The sequence below is a fragment of the Sarcophilus harrisii genome, chromosome 2 (assembly GCF_902635505.1).
Source record: "Sarcophilus harrisii chromosome 2, mSarHar1.11, whole genome shotgun sequence".
Lineage (NCBI taxonomy): Eukaryota > Metazoa > Chordata > Mammalia > Dasyuromorphia > Dasyuridae > Sarcophilus > Sarcophilus harrisii.
The window spans coordinates 380,984,341-381,000,772 of NC_045427.1; the positions used below are offsets into that span (position 1 = coordinate 380,984,341).

The 16,432-nt window shown below is 37.6% G+C and overlaps 1 protein-coding gene across 2 annotated transcripts in view; it reads left to right on the plus strand.

Annotated features, from left to right (window-relative positions):
• STK32A (serine/threonine kinase 32A) overlaps positions 1-15,241 on the plus strand; it is a 144,940-nt gene extending 129,699 nt beyond the window's left edge. For both annotated transcript variants that reach the window (XM_031953490.1, XM_031953491.1), the window contains exons 11-13: positions 1,131-1,259; positions 11,323-11,387; positions 11,668-15,241. In XM_031953490.1, coding sequence (XP_031809350.1) covers positions 1,131-1,259; positions 11,323-11,387; positions 11,668-11,740 — 267 coding nt within the window. In that variant the 3' untranslated portion in view covers positions 11,741-15,241. The remainder of the gene's footprint in view (positions 1-1,130; positions 1,260-11,322; positions 11,388-11,667) is intronic.
• Positions 15,242-16,432: the final 1,191 nt, after the last annotated feature.

The following is a 16,432-nucleotide window of genomic DNA, read 5'->3' on the forward strand; positions in this document are numbered from 1 at the left end:
GTCTTTGAAGGAGCTTGCAGTTTGGAGAGACAGACATATTTCAAATATTTGCTTAGGCGTATAGGCCTGTAACTGATAACCTGAGAAGACATAAGTAGTAAAGACGAGAATTACTCTGGCAGTTAAAAAAGAAGACACTAGTGTGTTCTAGAACATTTGGGGGAATTACTGTTGCCATAAAGCCTTACAGAGTTGGAGAATGTCCCATGGTCAGTCTTGTAGGAATCCTTTGTAGGGAGAAGGAAGAACAACCTAATAAATTTTCCTTAATATGGTGGAAACCAGAAGTAGGCTCCCTTTCTGGTGAGTTAATTATTTTGTTGTTGAGTCATTTCAGTCGCATCTAACTCATTGTGACCCTATTTAAGATTTTCTTGGCAAAGATGCTAGAGTGTTTGCCATTTCCTTCTCCAGCTCATTTTACAGAGGAGGAAACTGAGCAAACAGGGTTAAGTGACTTGCTCAGGGTCACACAACTAGCCTGAGGCTGTGTTTGAACTCAGGTCCTCCTAACTCCAGGTCCTAGTGCTCTAGCCACTGTACCACCTAACCAAGTAGTAACATAGAATTGAAAGGCTCCTTAGACATCATCCAGCTTAATCCTCATTTTTCAATGGAGAACACTGAGGTTGAGGTAAGGTGACTTGCTCTTGTTCACTCAAAGTTGGTAGAATTTGATTCCAAGTTTTCTGCTTACACACCCATTGCTCTTCCTATTAAAGCCCAAATCTTCTGCTCCTTCCCCAAGACAGCCCTCTATGTGAGTAGTCTCATTAGCACTATAGTACTTTTCCAGCAACAAAACCCCATAATGACCCCAAAAGTCCACCAACAAGAAAGATAAAATGTAATTTAGGGGGAAAAAAAACATTTGTTTCCCTTCTATTCATGGTGGGCTTATTAAAAGACAGAGAATAAAATATAAGCATAAAGAATGATGAACCCATTATGCCATGGAAGGAGGCAATAAATTATAAAAAACATGCAGCAGGAGCTCTGCTCTCTTTATTATCTTGGGCCGATTTTATTGAGATTTAGTTCAGTCCATTCCCTAGATCTGTCTCATTAGCAAAATGATATAAAAGGTTAAGTCCAGCAAGAAAGGTGACCTTTTCTTTTATTCCCTACAGAAAGGCAGACTGAACTGCGATCCCACCTTTGAACTTGAAGAAATGATTTTAGAGTCTAAACCTCTTCATAAGAAAAAGAAACGACTGGCAAAGAAAGAGAAAGATAGTAGGAAATGTGACTCGTCCCAGGTGAGCAACAGAACCCACATATCTCAGCCCCTACTCCTTGGGGCACACAAGAAAAATCATGATGCCCTAAATGGTCATTTAAAGTTCCTAGTGTGCTTGTCAACTGAGTAGCCTGCCTTATGGTTTATCCCATAAATCTTTTATTTCAGTAAGTTGTGTTTGCTAAAAATGAAGTTGGGGTAGTCCATGACTAAAGAAGTGCTGACAAATATTTAACAACTTAGCTTTCCAGGAAAAAAAAATATACACACAATATTCTTTTTAAATATTTTTTGCTTACTTAATTTTTAATTCATGGAATAAAACAAGCATTTCCATAACACAGTATTATTGCACCTGAAACTGCAAATATATTATGTAAAACTTGCTATTCTTTTTAAACATATAATAAAGTTATCATGTATATTTCTTTTCCCCCTTTTCCCCCCTCCCACCAACCACCCTAGAAATGGCTACCATTAGACATAAATACAAATATATAGTGTGCATGCACATGCATATATATATATACATACATATATATAAATGCTTTCTCTATATATGTATATATAAATGCATTCTTTCTCTGTATGCAGATAGTTTTCCTTCAGATGTCCTTCATTTGAGTATTTATAATAATCAAAGTGACTTTTAATTTTAATCTGTTATTTAAATTTTTTCTGTTTCTTAAGTCTAGACAATCAACAAAACAACAAACCAAGCCCTGATATGTAGTATTTGCTGATTTCCAAGATGTAAATAATCTGGCTGAAAATTTAACTATTGGTTCCAGCTAGTTCCAACACATCCGTCTGCACTTAACAATATTATGTCCATTTATTCAATTATAATTTATGTAGTACTTCCAATATACAGAGCATTTGGCTGGAAGGTTCTTTTTAAAAGAACATTTCTAGAGAATTCATGCTAGCAAAACAAATTATGCTATCTCATCTCAACTTGGCTCTTGGCTGCTTGACAGTTCTTTTATTGTTCCTTTATTGGACCTTTCCTATACTTCCTACAATATGTCCCAACCTTGCTCTTTTCTCTGTAATCCTCCTACTCCACTTATATTCCTTTCCCTCTATGCAGAGATCTTGCCTTATACTGGGTAAATCGGGGTAATTCACTGTGAAGTCCTTATCCTTTATTTTATACTTCCTTATTTTATAAATCCCTCTCATCATTCCCCATTCTGTACAATTTTTGCTCCAGTCTCCAAACAAGATATGATTCTTCTCTCTGTACTAATGTCAATCCCTACAAAGAATTTTTCCTCCAATTATTTGTCCTTTCTAATTCTGACTACATTACTTGTGCAAATGCCTTTTGATTTTATGTAATCAAAATTGTTCATTTTATCTTTTGTGATCCTCTCTATTTTTGTTTTGTTAAGAATTCTTGCTCCTCCATAATTGTGAGATGTAGGTTCTTTCCTTCTCTAATTTGTTTCCAATTTGATCTTTTGTTTATGTATACATTTTGAGTTTATTATGATATATTATATAATAAATTTGATAATATTTGTGAGAGAAATTAACTAACTCTTTAATGCTAAATCTAGTGATTTTTTTTTATCCATTTGGCTTTCCTATAATTTTTGCTGCTGTCTACCTCTTCCTTGAAACTTTCTCTTCTCTTGATTTCTGTGAGATTATTCTCTTTTCATTTGCCTTCTACCATTCTGGCCTGTCATTAGAGAAATTTTTTAAGGCTGTGTTCTGAAACCTTTTGTTTCACTCTCTGGATAATTTCAACAGTTCCCATGAGTTTCATTTTCATTTTTTTACTGGTGATGCCTAAATCTATATATCCAGTTCTTATCTCTCTATTTAATTCTAGGTATGCATCACCAAATGCCTGTTGAACATATTCTCTTGGGCATTTTAAATTTAGTATGTACAAAATGGAATTTCCCTTCACTAAAGCGGATACTCTTCCAAACTTTCCCATTTCTATTGAGGGCCCCATCCTCCTCCTACTCACTGAAAAAAACCTAAAAATCAGTTTTGACTCTTCCCTCTCCTCCATACCCTATATCTGAACAGTTGCCAAATTTTTAAATTCCTTCAAATCCCCTGCATTTATTTTCTCCTTCCCACTCACTCTACCTTAGCTCAGGTCTTAGCACTTCTTGCCTGGCCTATCTCAGTAATTTCTTAATTAATCTCCTTTCTTCCAGCTTCTTCTCTCCAACCCATCCTCCACCAACCACCAACATAATAATAATAATAATTAATATTTATATAGTGCTTACTGTGTGTTAGGCACTATACTAAGTACTTTACAATTATTATCTCATTTGCTCTTCACAACCGTGAGATGCTGTTATTATCCCCATTTTAGAGATAAAGAAACTAAAGCAAACAGAAATTAAGGGACTTGCTCAGGATCAGACAACTAGTAAATGTCAGGCTGGATTTGAACGCAGGTCTTCTAGCGCTCCATCCATTGCATCACTTAGCTACCTGGCTACATTATTTTTTTAGGACACTAGTTTAACCATGACTACCCTCCTCAAAAACCCTCAGTGGTCAAAATACAAGTTCTGCTTCCTGGCCTTTAAAAGCCCTCTACAATCTGGCTCCAAGTTAGTTTTCCCAATTTATTTCCTATTATTAAACTACATCCTGAATTTGTCATTCCATCACCCACACCAGGAATGGACGCCCTCCCTATCTTCACCTCCCCAAATTCTTATCTTTCTTCAAGGTTCAGCTCAGCTATCATCTTCTCCACAGAACTTGCCTCAACTTACCCTACTCTCTTCCCTCAAATTAATTTTTATTTACTTATCTATTTATATCAGTACTCTCCTCAGGAAAATGTAAACTCCTCAAGGGCAGGCAAGGAGTCTTATTTTTGCCCTTGTATTATCAGGCCCCAGCACCATGCCTTACACAGAGCCTAAGGAATTTAATTAAACATTTGTACAGTTCAATTGATATAACACAGAGCCCTCCCTTGAAAAGCACATTGTTTAAAGAAGAAATAAAGCAGATTTTTATAAAAAGTAACTTCTGAATGGTACAAGGATTCTGCAAAGGTTCTCTCATAAGAAATAACAAGAGAGAATAAATTAGAAAAAAAACCCTTAAAATTTCAGATTTATAAAAACTAACTTCTAAATGGTACAAAGATCCTGCAAAAGTTTCCTAATAAGAAATAACAAAAGGGGATAAATTAGAAAAACCCCTTCAAATTTCAGATTTATAAAAAGTAATTTCTAAATGGTACAAAAATCTTGCAAAAATTCCCTAATAAGAAATAACAAGAGGGGATAAATTAGAAACAACCCCGTAAATTTCATGGTGCTTTATATTTTTCAAAATGCCTTTGGTTTTGCTGTCTCATTTGACTCTCACAACACCTCTTGTCACCTAGGGACATCCCTGTATTATTGGCGCCATCTCAAACTGTCTGGTACCTTGGCTTGCCAGGGGATCTTCAGAATATTCCTAAGATAATTCAAACGGAAGTGATTCAGTTTCCTGGCTTCACAGGCTTACAGTGGAGTCAGCACAATGGCACTGTAGACCTTCAGTCTGGTAGTCAATCTAATTAATAGTTTTTGTCTCCTATATTTTCCTCATCAGAGAAGTGCTCTATGAGCAAACAGAAGTGAATTAGCTCAGAAGAAACTGGAGATGTGCAAATTTAGAGAATCCACCCCAAATGTTTATAGGGACTCTTTGTGCCTGACCTGTGATAGAGCATTGCACTCACTGTAAGTTGACTCCAAGGTATGGAGTCACTTTGGTCCTCTTCAAGAATGATGGAAAGAAACCATGAGAAATACACATATACACGTGCCAGGGCCAGAAAGCCAGGATCTGATCTGTCCTAAGCTATTCCCCATCTTCTACGCCCCACCGGGTCTTAGTCAATGGGGCTACTTTCCTGGAACTGAATTGAACATTTAAAACAAGAATAGGGTTTGCCTCCAGACTCATATGTGAAGGATTAAAACTGCTTGTGCTGAGCTCCACTGCTTAAGAATCACATTTTCTTTAAAAAAAAAAAAAAAAAAAAAAATACCTTACACTTAACAGGAAAATTCAATTTTAAGCCATGAATGTGGAAAGGAGCAACCCAAGCGTGAACATTTTAGTGGCATCCAGCTGTCTCCTGATACCCAACCTTTGAATCTTTGTTCTCAGCTACAGGGGAAAGAGTCTGTGCCTAAGGAACTTTTGCCATGCTAGAATAATTTATCTTCTCCCTGATCCCTCCAGGCCTCCTCAACAGAATTACAATAGGCATTCTCAACATGATTCTTTTTCACTCAAATTAACTGCATAAGGCTCACAACTTCTCTGTGCCTCAGTTTCCTAGTCTGTAAAATAGGGATAGAGGGACCTAGAGTACCTATCTCAGAAGGTTGCCGTGAGATTCAAATAAAATACTATTATGGGAAGTGCAAATCTTAAAGTGCTCTAGAAATGGAAACTTTTAGTCATAAGAAAACAGGCTTTGTTTGCAATTTCACAGAATCACATAATGTCAGGGTAGAAGGGACCATCAGGCCATCTCTTTTAATACCTTTAATTTAGAAGAAGAAATGGAAACCAAGAAAGGGAAAACTGATTGCTTCAAATCATTCAACAAGTAGCAGAGCTGGAATTTAAATTCATGACTCCAAGCCTAATATTCTAATAATGATAATATAGCTTATTTTATATGAAATGCTTATGATTTATTTTAGATTTATACTTCATTTGGCCCTCACAATCCACCTCCCAACATAGACACTATAGGTAATCCTAATCCTTATTTCTCTGATGGGGATTTTTGTTGTTGAGTTATTTCAGTTGTGTATGATGCTTCTTGACTCAATTTTGGGTTTGCTTGTTAAAGATACAGCAATGGCTTGCCATTTTCCCCTCCAGCTCATTTTACAGATGAGGAAATTGAGGCAAATAGGGTTAAGTGTCTTGTCCAGGGTCACAGAGCTGGGAGGTGTCTCAGGATTTGAATTCATAAAGATGAGCCTTCCATTGATTAGAAGCCCAGTGCTCTCTATTCACTGCACTGCCTTGTCTCCTCAGAAAGGGATACTTGGGCTCAGAGAAGATGATGGGCTCACAGTTGTCCAAGCTAGTAATTTCAGAGGCAAAATTCAAACTCAATTCTCTTCTGACTTTAAGTCAAACATTCCGTGAATTTATTAGGTACCTATTATGTGCCATGTACTGTGCCAAACACTGGGCAAAGGACAGCCTTTATTCTCAAGATCACAGCTAAACATTCAAATGATTAGATATAAATAAGCTATACGAAGGAAAAATTGGAAATATTCTCTCCACTGCATCAGGTTGCCATCTATCAAAGGTGCCTATTATACACACAAAAAAAAACTTTTTTTTAATATATTAAGGAAGTGCCTTTAACTAAATTCTCCTGTTAAAAGAATCTCATTAAAAATGAGACTTTTCAGTCAATAGGGGTCCTCATTAAGGGGGGAAAAAGCCCTCACATAACCTTGTGGAGATGAAAAAAACCTTTTAATTAAAGACACACTATTGTTCTATTCTTTTTTTAAAAAAGAAAATCTTTAAAGGTCAGCCCTTTATGAGCTGTTGGGGCAATCTGAATATTTTATAACACTCCCACAAAGTGTTTTGGATTTTTTTTACAAACATATTTTTAAGGTCTTGCTAGCCACATAACCCATGATCACATACTGCCTGTGTTGTCACTTAACTCTCCTTTGTTTGTGTGAAGTGTTTGTCTCTCCAAGCTCCTTGATGGAAGAGATCTGTCTTCTACTGCATCTTTGTATTCCCCACTGAGCACAAGTTGCCCAGGACCTGGCAGAGCCTAGAGGATGCCTTGAAAGCATCTTCCTCCCCTCCCATCTGCTGTGAAATCTGAATCTGAAAGAGAAAGTCTGCAATTTACATGAAAAAAATATTTGAACGAAATGATCAGTGATCCCAGATTAAATACGAGGGGTCTCAAAAATTTAATGTTTAAAACCACATTGACTGAAAATGCTAACTTAATAGTAACACACACACACACACATATATGTATATATATAAAAATATATATAGTCTTACATTAATAAACAAACAACTATAAATCTGTGAGCTATAGAGTTTCAGAGTATAATAAATAAGATAAAATAAAAATTCATTTAAAATAAACTTTGTTTTTTCTTAGAGGTCCTTCACCTTCCTCCCTCCTTTACCCCCACTGAAAATGAATTTATTGCTTCTTTTCAATTAGCACATTTCCCATATTTTATTTCTCTCAAAATTTTGATTATTTTTTTGAAATTCATATTTTTAAAAAGCCTTACAATTCCACTCACTCCTTCTGCCCATTGAGGACAATACAGTTCAAACCCCTTGATCCCTGCTCCAAACCATCTCTTCTCCCTCTCCTTCACATACTTTTTCTCTGAAACTCAGATCACAGTAATAGATTTACAGTTAGAAGGGGCCATTTTATCTAATATCACCTTTGTCCCTTTTACAAATGAGGAAACTAAGGCCTGTGGAGATTAAATGATTTGCTCAAAGTCAGAGAAATAGTAAATGGCAAAGGTGAGATTTCAATCGAGATTTTCTGCCTCCAGAAGCACTAGTTTTTCCACTTGGACCAGAAATCACCAGATTAAGATAAGCTTCATTTAATGTATCTCAGGTCCTCTTCATTTCCAGGTGCCAAATCATCATTCCCTGGTTTGGCTAATACAATTTAGTAATTTCTTCAACATCCTTCTTTCTCATTAGATCTTTTCATTTTTATTTCCTTTTTTATGGTATCCTGGATTTAGAACTTGGAAGGGACTTTATTAGAAGTCTTCTACTCTCCTCCACTTCCTTCACTCAGCATTTATTAGGTACTGCACTAAGTGCTTTATAAATATTATCTATTCGATCCACACAACAATTCTGGGAATTAAGTACTATTATTAGTCCCCATTATGGTTGAAGAAAATGAGACAAAGAGAGGACTTCCCCAGAGCTATTAAGTGTCTAAGGCCATTTTTGCCCTCAGTTCTTCCTGATTCCATTCACAGCATCACCTAGTTGTCTCTATCTGTAGATGAGGAAACTAAAAGCAGAGAAGTGATTTGCCCAAAATCACATCAGTAATAAGTAGCAGACAGTATTTGAATCAAAGTCTAGTGCTATTTCCACTGTTATCATCCTGTTTTCCATTTTTCTTCCCCACTTTCCTTTACTTGTACAAGTCTGTCAGGCCTTTTTCTTACCTGCATTTCCTCTCTCTTTTCTTCTGAATACTCATATTTCTGTTTTGACCCTTCAGAAGTCTCCTACAATAATTCTTAGAACCTTTCTTTGCTGCCTCTGCCAAGAGTTCCTGAGAGCTCTACTTCTCTACTAGTCTTTTAACTAAATCACTCTTTGACAGCCTAGTGAGTACAGTTTTTTTGTCTCTAGAATTTCTGATTGTCTTCTAAGTTGGAAAAGTAAGTGGATAATCTAAGATCTCCCTTTTGGCTTATTGCTAGATATAAAATGAGAGGTTGAGTTGTGAATTATGATAGCCAAACTTTATCCATTTAAAAAAAGAGAATGGACGTCCTTCCCTTTGCAGAGGTGGAAGCCTAAAATATAACATTATATATATTGTCAGACTCAGTTTAAGTTTTAGTAAATTTTGCTGAACAGCTTTTTTTTCTCATTTTTATTCCTTCCTACAAAGGTTGCTACATTTACAATCCCTATGTAAGGAAGGGAAGACAAATATGCTCATCAAGGAAGGTGATATAAAAACAAAAGATCTGAATATACATATATTTTACTATGGCTTATCTGTTTATATTCTTTTTTAATTAAAGCTTTTTATTTTCAAAATATATACATGGATAATTTTCAATAGTTACCCTTGCAAAACCTTGTATTCCAAATTTTTTCCCTTTCTTCCTCTCATCCCCTCTCCTAAATAGCAAGTAATCCAATATATATTAAACATGTACAGTCTCTATACATATTTCCATAAATACCATGCTGCACAAGTAAAATCAGATCAAAAAGGAAAAAAAAATGAGAAAGAAAACAAAATGCAAGCAAACAACAAAAAAAAAAAGTGAAAATACCCTGTTGTGATCCACACTCAGTTCCCACAGTCCTCTCTCTGGGTATAGATGGCTCTTTTCATCACAAGATCATTGGAACTGGCCTGAATCATCTCATTGTTAAAGAGAGCCATGTCCATCAGAATTGATCATTATATAATGTTGTTGTTGCTGTGTATAATGATCTTCTGGTTCTGCTCATTTCACTCAGAATCAGTTCATGTAATTCTTTCCAAGCCTCTCTGTATTCATCCTGCTGGTCATTTCTTACAGAACAATAATATTCCATAGCATTCATATACCACAATTTATTCAGCCTTTCTCCAACTGATGGGCATCCACTCAGTTTCCAGTTTGAATATTTATTATTTAAAGGGTAAGAAGTTGACAAAGGATAACTCTGGAACCAAATTTTCTCTAAGGAATAACTTGAGTTCTCAAAAGTAGTTTAGGGAAACGTTTTTTGGTAAACATCCAAAACTTTTGCTCTAGGAAACTCATTCCTCCTAGGCCCCATGGTTGTTGAGCACTTCTCAAGGTTAAGATCTTTCAAGCAGGTACTTTATACAATAACCCACTCGGACATAGTTAATAGTCTCTTCACTGGAGCCAAAGTACTTTTAAAAGTCCCTGATAAATGAATGTCACAGTGGTTGGAGTGAACAGTCAGAAGGAATTAAATGTGATCCCAGAGGAAAGAGATGGTTCTGGGCCATGCGGTAGAACATCTGAGCCTTTCACCATGGGATAGGAAATGTGTGGTGGGATGCAGAAGAGACCCTCACATGATGCCTTTTGGAGCATAATTTCAGACCTGTTTTCCTCCAAGGCAATTATCATTTCTGATTTCATTCTGGGGTAAATAGCTGATGGTCTTTCAGCAGATACTCACTGCCATCCAGGTTGAACAGCCACCTAAACAAGTCTTTCCAACACAGCCTAGAGAGGTGGTGATTGCTCTGCTGACTTGGAGTATTGCTCCCCTTTTCTTTGCCAGATAAGAGTGCAATGGTTCTGATTCTGATTCTCTTGCTGCTTTTGCCCTCTGCCAGGTTCTTGGTTACCTCTTTTGGATGTAGCTATCCCAGTTGAGCTAGCATTTCTCTTGGGAGCTTTATAGGGGACAGGATCTTACTCTTACAGAAATGTATGTAACTTCCTACCCAAATCAGCTATTCAGTTTCACAACTGGGAAAAAATGCTTTAAGCTCTCCTAGAAAATTTGACACATAAATAGAGGTCATAATTTAGAGCTAAGTAAAAGGCAATATGGAATAGTTAAAAGAACACTCAGCAATCTTGAATGTGAATCCTATACTTCGACACTTTTTAATTACTCATATGACTGAGTGACTAGTCAATTTCTTCTCTGAATCTCAGTTTCCTTTTCTGTCAAATGGGGATTTGGGATAAAGTGGTCTTTAAGCTTCCTTCCAGAATTGCATGTTTAAAGGAGGAGGTGGAGGGAAGGAAGGGAGAGAGAATTTGGAACACAAGGTTTTGTAAGGGCAAATGTTGAAAATTATCTCTGCATATATTTTGAAAATAAAAAGCTATCATTTTTTTAAAAATAAAATTCTTTCCACCCTTCTAGGACAGGAGCTGTGACTTTAGTAGTAGAGAGAACTCCCAGGTGAAGAAGCTCCCTCTACCAGTGCAGATTGGTACCTTCCCTCCAACTAGTTGAGAGTTGCCTAGAGCCCTGAGAGTTTAAGTGATTTATTTAATATGTCAGAAGGGTGGTAGCTGAACTGTGGACATCCATTGTCATCTCCCCATAAATACTTTCTGAATTTATCTTTTTTTGGCTAAAGTAGAAGTTTTGAATTCAGATTCTGGCTGATATCTCCCAATATGAGCTTTGGTGAATGATGCTCTTTGGGTTTCATTTTACATGATCTCAATGGGTCCTTCCAACTCTAAGCTTTGTGACTGATCCTACTGAGTATGATAAGCACTTGGGAAATATCTGTTGCTTGATTGTGGATCCTGTCTGCTAATCTCCCTTTTCTTTTTTCCATCTGGCAGACTTGCCTTCTTCAAGAGCACCTTGAATCAGTTCAGAAGGAATTCATTATATTCAACAGAGAAAAGTAAGTCACTCCTAGAAAAGGCAAAGCCTGGTAAATTTTGAGAAATGTGTCAGCTAGAAATTCTAACAGAACCACTATTTGTAGTTCTCCATCTAGAGTGAAGAAATAGGGTTTTAAGGAAGATGAATGCTTCTCACCTCTCTCAAAAGAAAGCAGTAGCATCATTAGTAGATCATTCAAATCAGTAATGTGTTTTGGGTTTGCTGTGTTGTTTTTTTTTTTATTCAGGCATTTCCTTTTCCCATTCAAGACTTAAACCTTTTCCTCTTTTTATCTGAAGGGTAAGAAGGGAACATAATGAGAAGCTGGCACAAGCCAAAGACCCAGAAGATGGTGAGAACAACAACCTGTGAAATCTGCTCCATCCTCTCTACAACATTAATCAACTGCTCTGCATATGGGTTCTGTGCCATGTGCTTCTGAACCCTCCATTTAGAAAGCTCAGATAGTAGTTCTCACCTATCTGCACCCCCATTTACAAAAGCCCAAAGCGCTAGGGTAGAACACTTAGCATTGGGGGGTTTATACTTTAATGTAGTACAAAGAATACAGGACTTAGACTAAGACAGATCCGGTTTCAAATCCCAGCAATGATACTGTGTGGCCATTGGCAGATGACTTTACCTTTCTGAGCCTCAGTGGATAAAGGGGGTAATAGTATTTACATTACCTATATAAATATGGCCTACCTCACAGGATTGCTGTGAGGAAAACACTATATAGTTGTGAATTCTTATTATATTTAATTCTTTTTCTCCTCCTTGCCACACTATAGAAAATGTAGGAATTGGGGTGAGGTCCTTTCATCTTAGAAAACTAATAAAGGGGAATTGGAATGTCTTTAATCTATCTGAGCATAAAGTGGAGAATTCTGTCCAGGAAAAAAAAAAGTATGGGACTTAATTAATCATAAGGTTCTATGTGAAAGAGACCCCCCTCAATCAGGGACCTTCTCATAGTTAACATAGCCCTTCAGCACTAATCATCTCATTTAAATATGGATTATATGTTATCTAGCTAAGTATCAGGAAATAACAGAAAAGAATATGGTCAGATGTTAAAATGCAGAGAAATTTGAGCTGATGTCTGTGTGTGTATGAGAGATAAACTAACCTCCATCAAGACACAAAGAAATACTGACAGTGTCTCTTTCTTGCTACATTCATCAACTAACTCTAGGACAAAGTGTTGGCTGATCGAGGAAGCAGACATTCTGGGGGTAGAATATGTAGAATTAGGGCCTGTGTGAAAGCCAGAGCACTAGTTAGCTTCACTCCCCTATGAGCAAGAAGTGAGGGACTCAACATCTGCTTAGTATTTACAGCTTTTAATGTATTGAACTAACTAGTCTTAAGTTCCCAGCAGTGCTAGAAAAAAGACTTCTTGCCATTTAAAAAAAAATGAAGTATATTTGCAAGAAAGAAGCATAAATATCTTTGAAAATATTTGCAAAAGTAACTACCACCAAACAAAACACCATCCACCTCCACCTCTTATGTTCTCCTCCAACTAAGTCACTCTGGCTGTCCTTGGATTGGCCAACAGTAAAATGCTCATGGTCATTATCTGGACCCTATTGCTCAGAGTATATAAATAGCCATTGCTTCTGTTTTGGCCAAAAAGCCCTGAGAGTCTTTTCGGCTCAGATTGATTTTTTATTTTTGAATAGGTGAAAGAAGTCATTTTTTTTTGCCTCATCTCTTACTAGGCTTAATCACAGAATGGCCAATGCTTCAGTCACATTGAGAACTGTGAAAGATCTCAGCTTAAAAAGGCCAAGGTCTCCCACTGCATCCAGGGCCATCTCCAGTCATCTGACCTATATCTGGCCACTAGACCCTGATGGCTCCGGAGGAGAAAGTGAGGCTGGAGACTCTATTCCCCCCTCCCTTATTTAAATCCAAAGCACTCACATGTCAGGGCATCACCTCCCTGCTGTCATGGTCCTCTGAGAAGGAAGGACAAACAATAGCAATCCCCTCCAACCAGAAAGTGCATCAAGTGAAATAATATCTGTAAAACACTCTGTGAATAGGATCTCTTATTCAAGGAACTCTCTCCAAACACCAGCCCTTGTCCTAACATAATCTGATCTAAGGATTGGAATAAAGTCATCAGTAATGAGAAAGAGAACAGACTTTCTTTCCAAAGAGAAAAGACCAAGAGTTTCCATGGTCATTTGCAACTCAGGCCAAATAATGTGTTTTGGTTGCTCTGACTCAAGCCCCAAAGGTCATAGACTTTTTCTTCCCTGTCACACATTTCTTCTTCATTAAAGAGTCCTGTTGAAAGACCTTCCTGAGGGATATTTTGGGAACAAGCATATTACCAAAGGAAAGAAATGCAAACCATTTGGCTCATTTTCCACTGACATGTCTAACTCACACATCTAGGATGTCTCAACCAGGAGAAGGACATTGTAAAATATCCATTTTTCATATTCCTAGTGAACCAGGATATAATTCTAATAATAAACTACATATGGGCCCAGAATAGTGCCATTATTTTAGGAACTGGGATTCACTTACTGGTCACTGACAAACCTGAATGAGACAAAAAGGTCTTACTGGCCTGCTTAGACAGTTGTTTGCCAAAAATAAAATATAAGTTTTGTCTGTATTTGTATTACCTTTAAAAAAAATGGAGTAAGAAAGTATGCTATGGATCTTTCTCACTGCTGAGCTAGTGCAATCCCAAACTTTTATTTTAAAAAAAATTTCCTGTTTCTTGCTAGCTATTAGCAACACTGAGATCCTTCTGGTTATTTTTTGTATTCCTGAGGATTATCGGTGACTACCATTGGCTTGAATTGCATGATCCTAGGTTTTCCAGGCCCTATCATTTCCTGGTTCATGACTCCTTAAACTTGGAGCCCTCCAACTGGAAAGGAAAAGGACCAAGGCAGCCATCTATGACTATGTTCCTGAGAATTTTGTTAGTGTTGTCCTATCATCTCCACCCATCATTACAGAAAAATGTCTTTTAAAAGCTTTACTGTGCTCATAAGGTTGGAAGCATTTTTTTTCTTAATAGCACTGTTTCCTGGACTTTCTGCCCATGACTTGGGCAGCATGGACAGGGAAGTGGGGATACCCTACTGACAAGAGGTATGGATCTTGGGATATAAAACTCAAACCTACAGGCCATGGTGACTTTAAAATCTAAGGGAATTACAATTAAGACTTGAGTTTATGGCTGGAATCCAAATCACCTCTAACCTTGTATGACTCCTAAGTACTCACCTTGATGTAGCACCTTCAGGTTTCCAAACTGCTGCCATGTTCACAACCAGTTTGTGAATTAAGCAGTAGGATTATCACCATCTTCCTTTACAAATGGGGGAAATAATCTCAGAGAGGAGGAAAATAGGTCTCAGAGAGGTCAGTCACATAGCTACTATCCAGGGGGAACACAACCCCAGTTTTTCTGATCCCAAGTATAGTACTTTTTTCTCTACATCAAGAGAGGGCTAAGATCAGCTTAATTGGAATAGTCAAACAGCCTTTTGCAGGAGAATTGTCACTGGCAGTAGTATAAAATGACCAGTATCACCCTTTGCTGTGGCTCCCTCTGATCATTTGGCAGATTACAAGGGAAGCAGGACAGCAATCTCCCAGAGGATTCTCCCAGTATATAACCTTTGGCTGTGCTCCAGATTCCCATGATAACATAGGGTGAACTGTGGAAGATGAAGGGAAGAGAATGAAGAGCTGGGTACCTCTGTTGTTCATCACCAAGATGTCAAAGGACCATATAACCTTGTTTTCTAATAGCTGTCTGCCATGTTCACTTGTTCTAAGTACTGTGTCTGTCTGCCACTAACGAAATTAAAAAGTTAAATGTCTTTCTCCTGGCTCTGTTGTATGTATCTAATTTCTTCCTGAGCTCTCTCAAAATGGCCTAGAAATCAGGTACCTTTGGGGAACTGTAATAAAGGAACCTTGAATAAAAAGTAGCATCATGGTGCAGTGGGAAGGGCATTGAACTGGGTATTGGGGGACATCACATTCAATCCTGGCTTTGCCACTTAATTATGGCTTTGGGCAAGGTGCTACTATATCTCCCTGAGAGCTGGTTTCCTTATTTGTAAATTCACACAGGATACAGTGGAAGAAGAAAGGTAAAAAAGGCAGTCCCTGACTTCAAGGAATTAAGGGTCATTTTTAATATGGAGGTAAGATGCAAACAAATAGGAGATAAGCAACAAAGGGAAGATACTAGGATTAAGAGAGATCAGGAAAAGCTTTCTTTCTCATTCAGATCCTTTCATGATCAGTGTTATGCAATTGCAGGAGGTCTACTTGGCATTCAGTATATTAGCTTGCATCTGGAGTACTGGGTTCTATTTTGGGGTGTCCCAATTGAGAAGGATGTTAATAAGTTGAGAGCCTCATATCCATCCCATACAAAGATCAAAAAAGGAAACAGAAATGCTTGTGCAGGAGAAGACTATAGATGGGAAATTGGAATATTTAAGCACCAAAGAAGTGTATAGGGTGGCAGAAGGATGCTGGGATAGCTTAGTCTGTGGAGCATCAGACTTTTAATCAGATTAACCAGGGTTCAAGTTCCTGTTTACTGGGCAGCTAGGTGGTACAGTGGAGTGCTGAGCCTGGAGTCAGAAAGACTCCCCTTAGTGAATTCAAATCAGGCCTTAGATGCTTACCAGCTGTGTGATGCTGTGCAAGGCAATTAACCTGATTTGCCTCAGTTTTCTCATGAGTAAAATAAGCTGGAGAAGGAAATGGCAAACTACTTCAGTATTTGCCAAGAAAATCCCCAATGGGGCACAAAGAATTAGACAGGACTGAACAACATTGACCAAGAGCCTCATGTCCATCCATCTGAAGATTAATAAAAGAGCTGGGGATGCTTCTGCTGGAGAAGGGGTGGGGTAGAAAGGACAGGACATAATCATTGTCCTCGGTCTCCTGAAGAGGGCTAACTTGGGGCAGAAGAATTCACTTTATTCTGCTTGACCCTAAAGGGCAGAAAGAGGAGCAGAAAGTCATGTCAGGGTAATTTTCTTAATTAGAACACAAAAT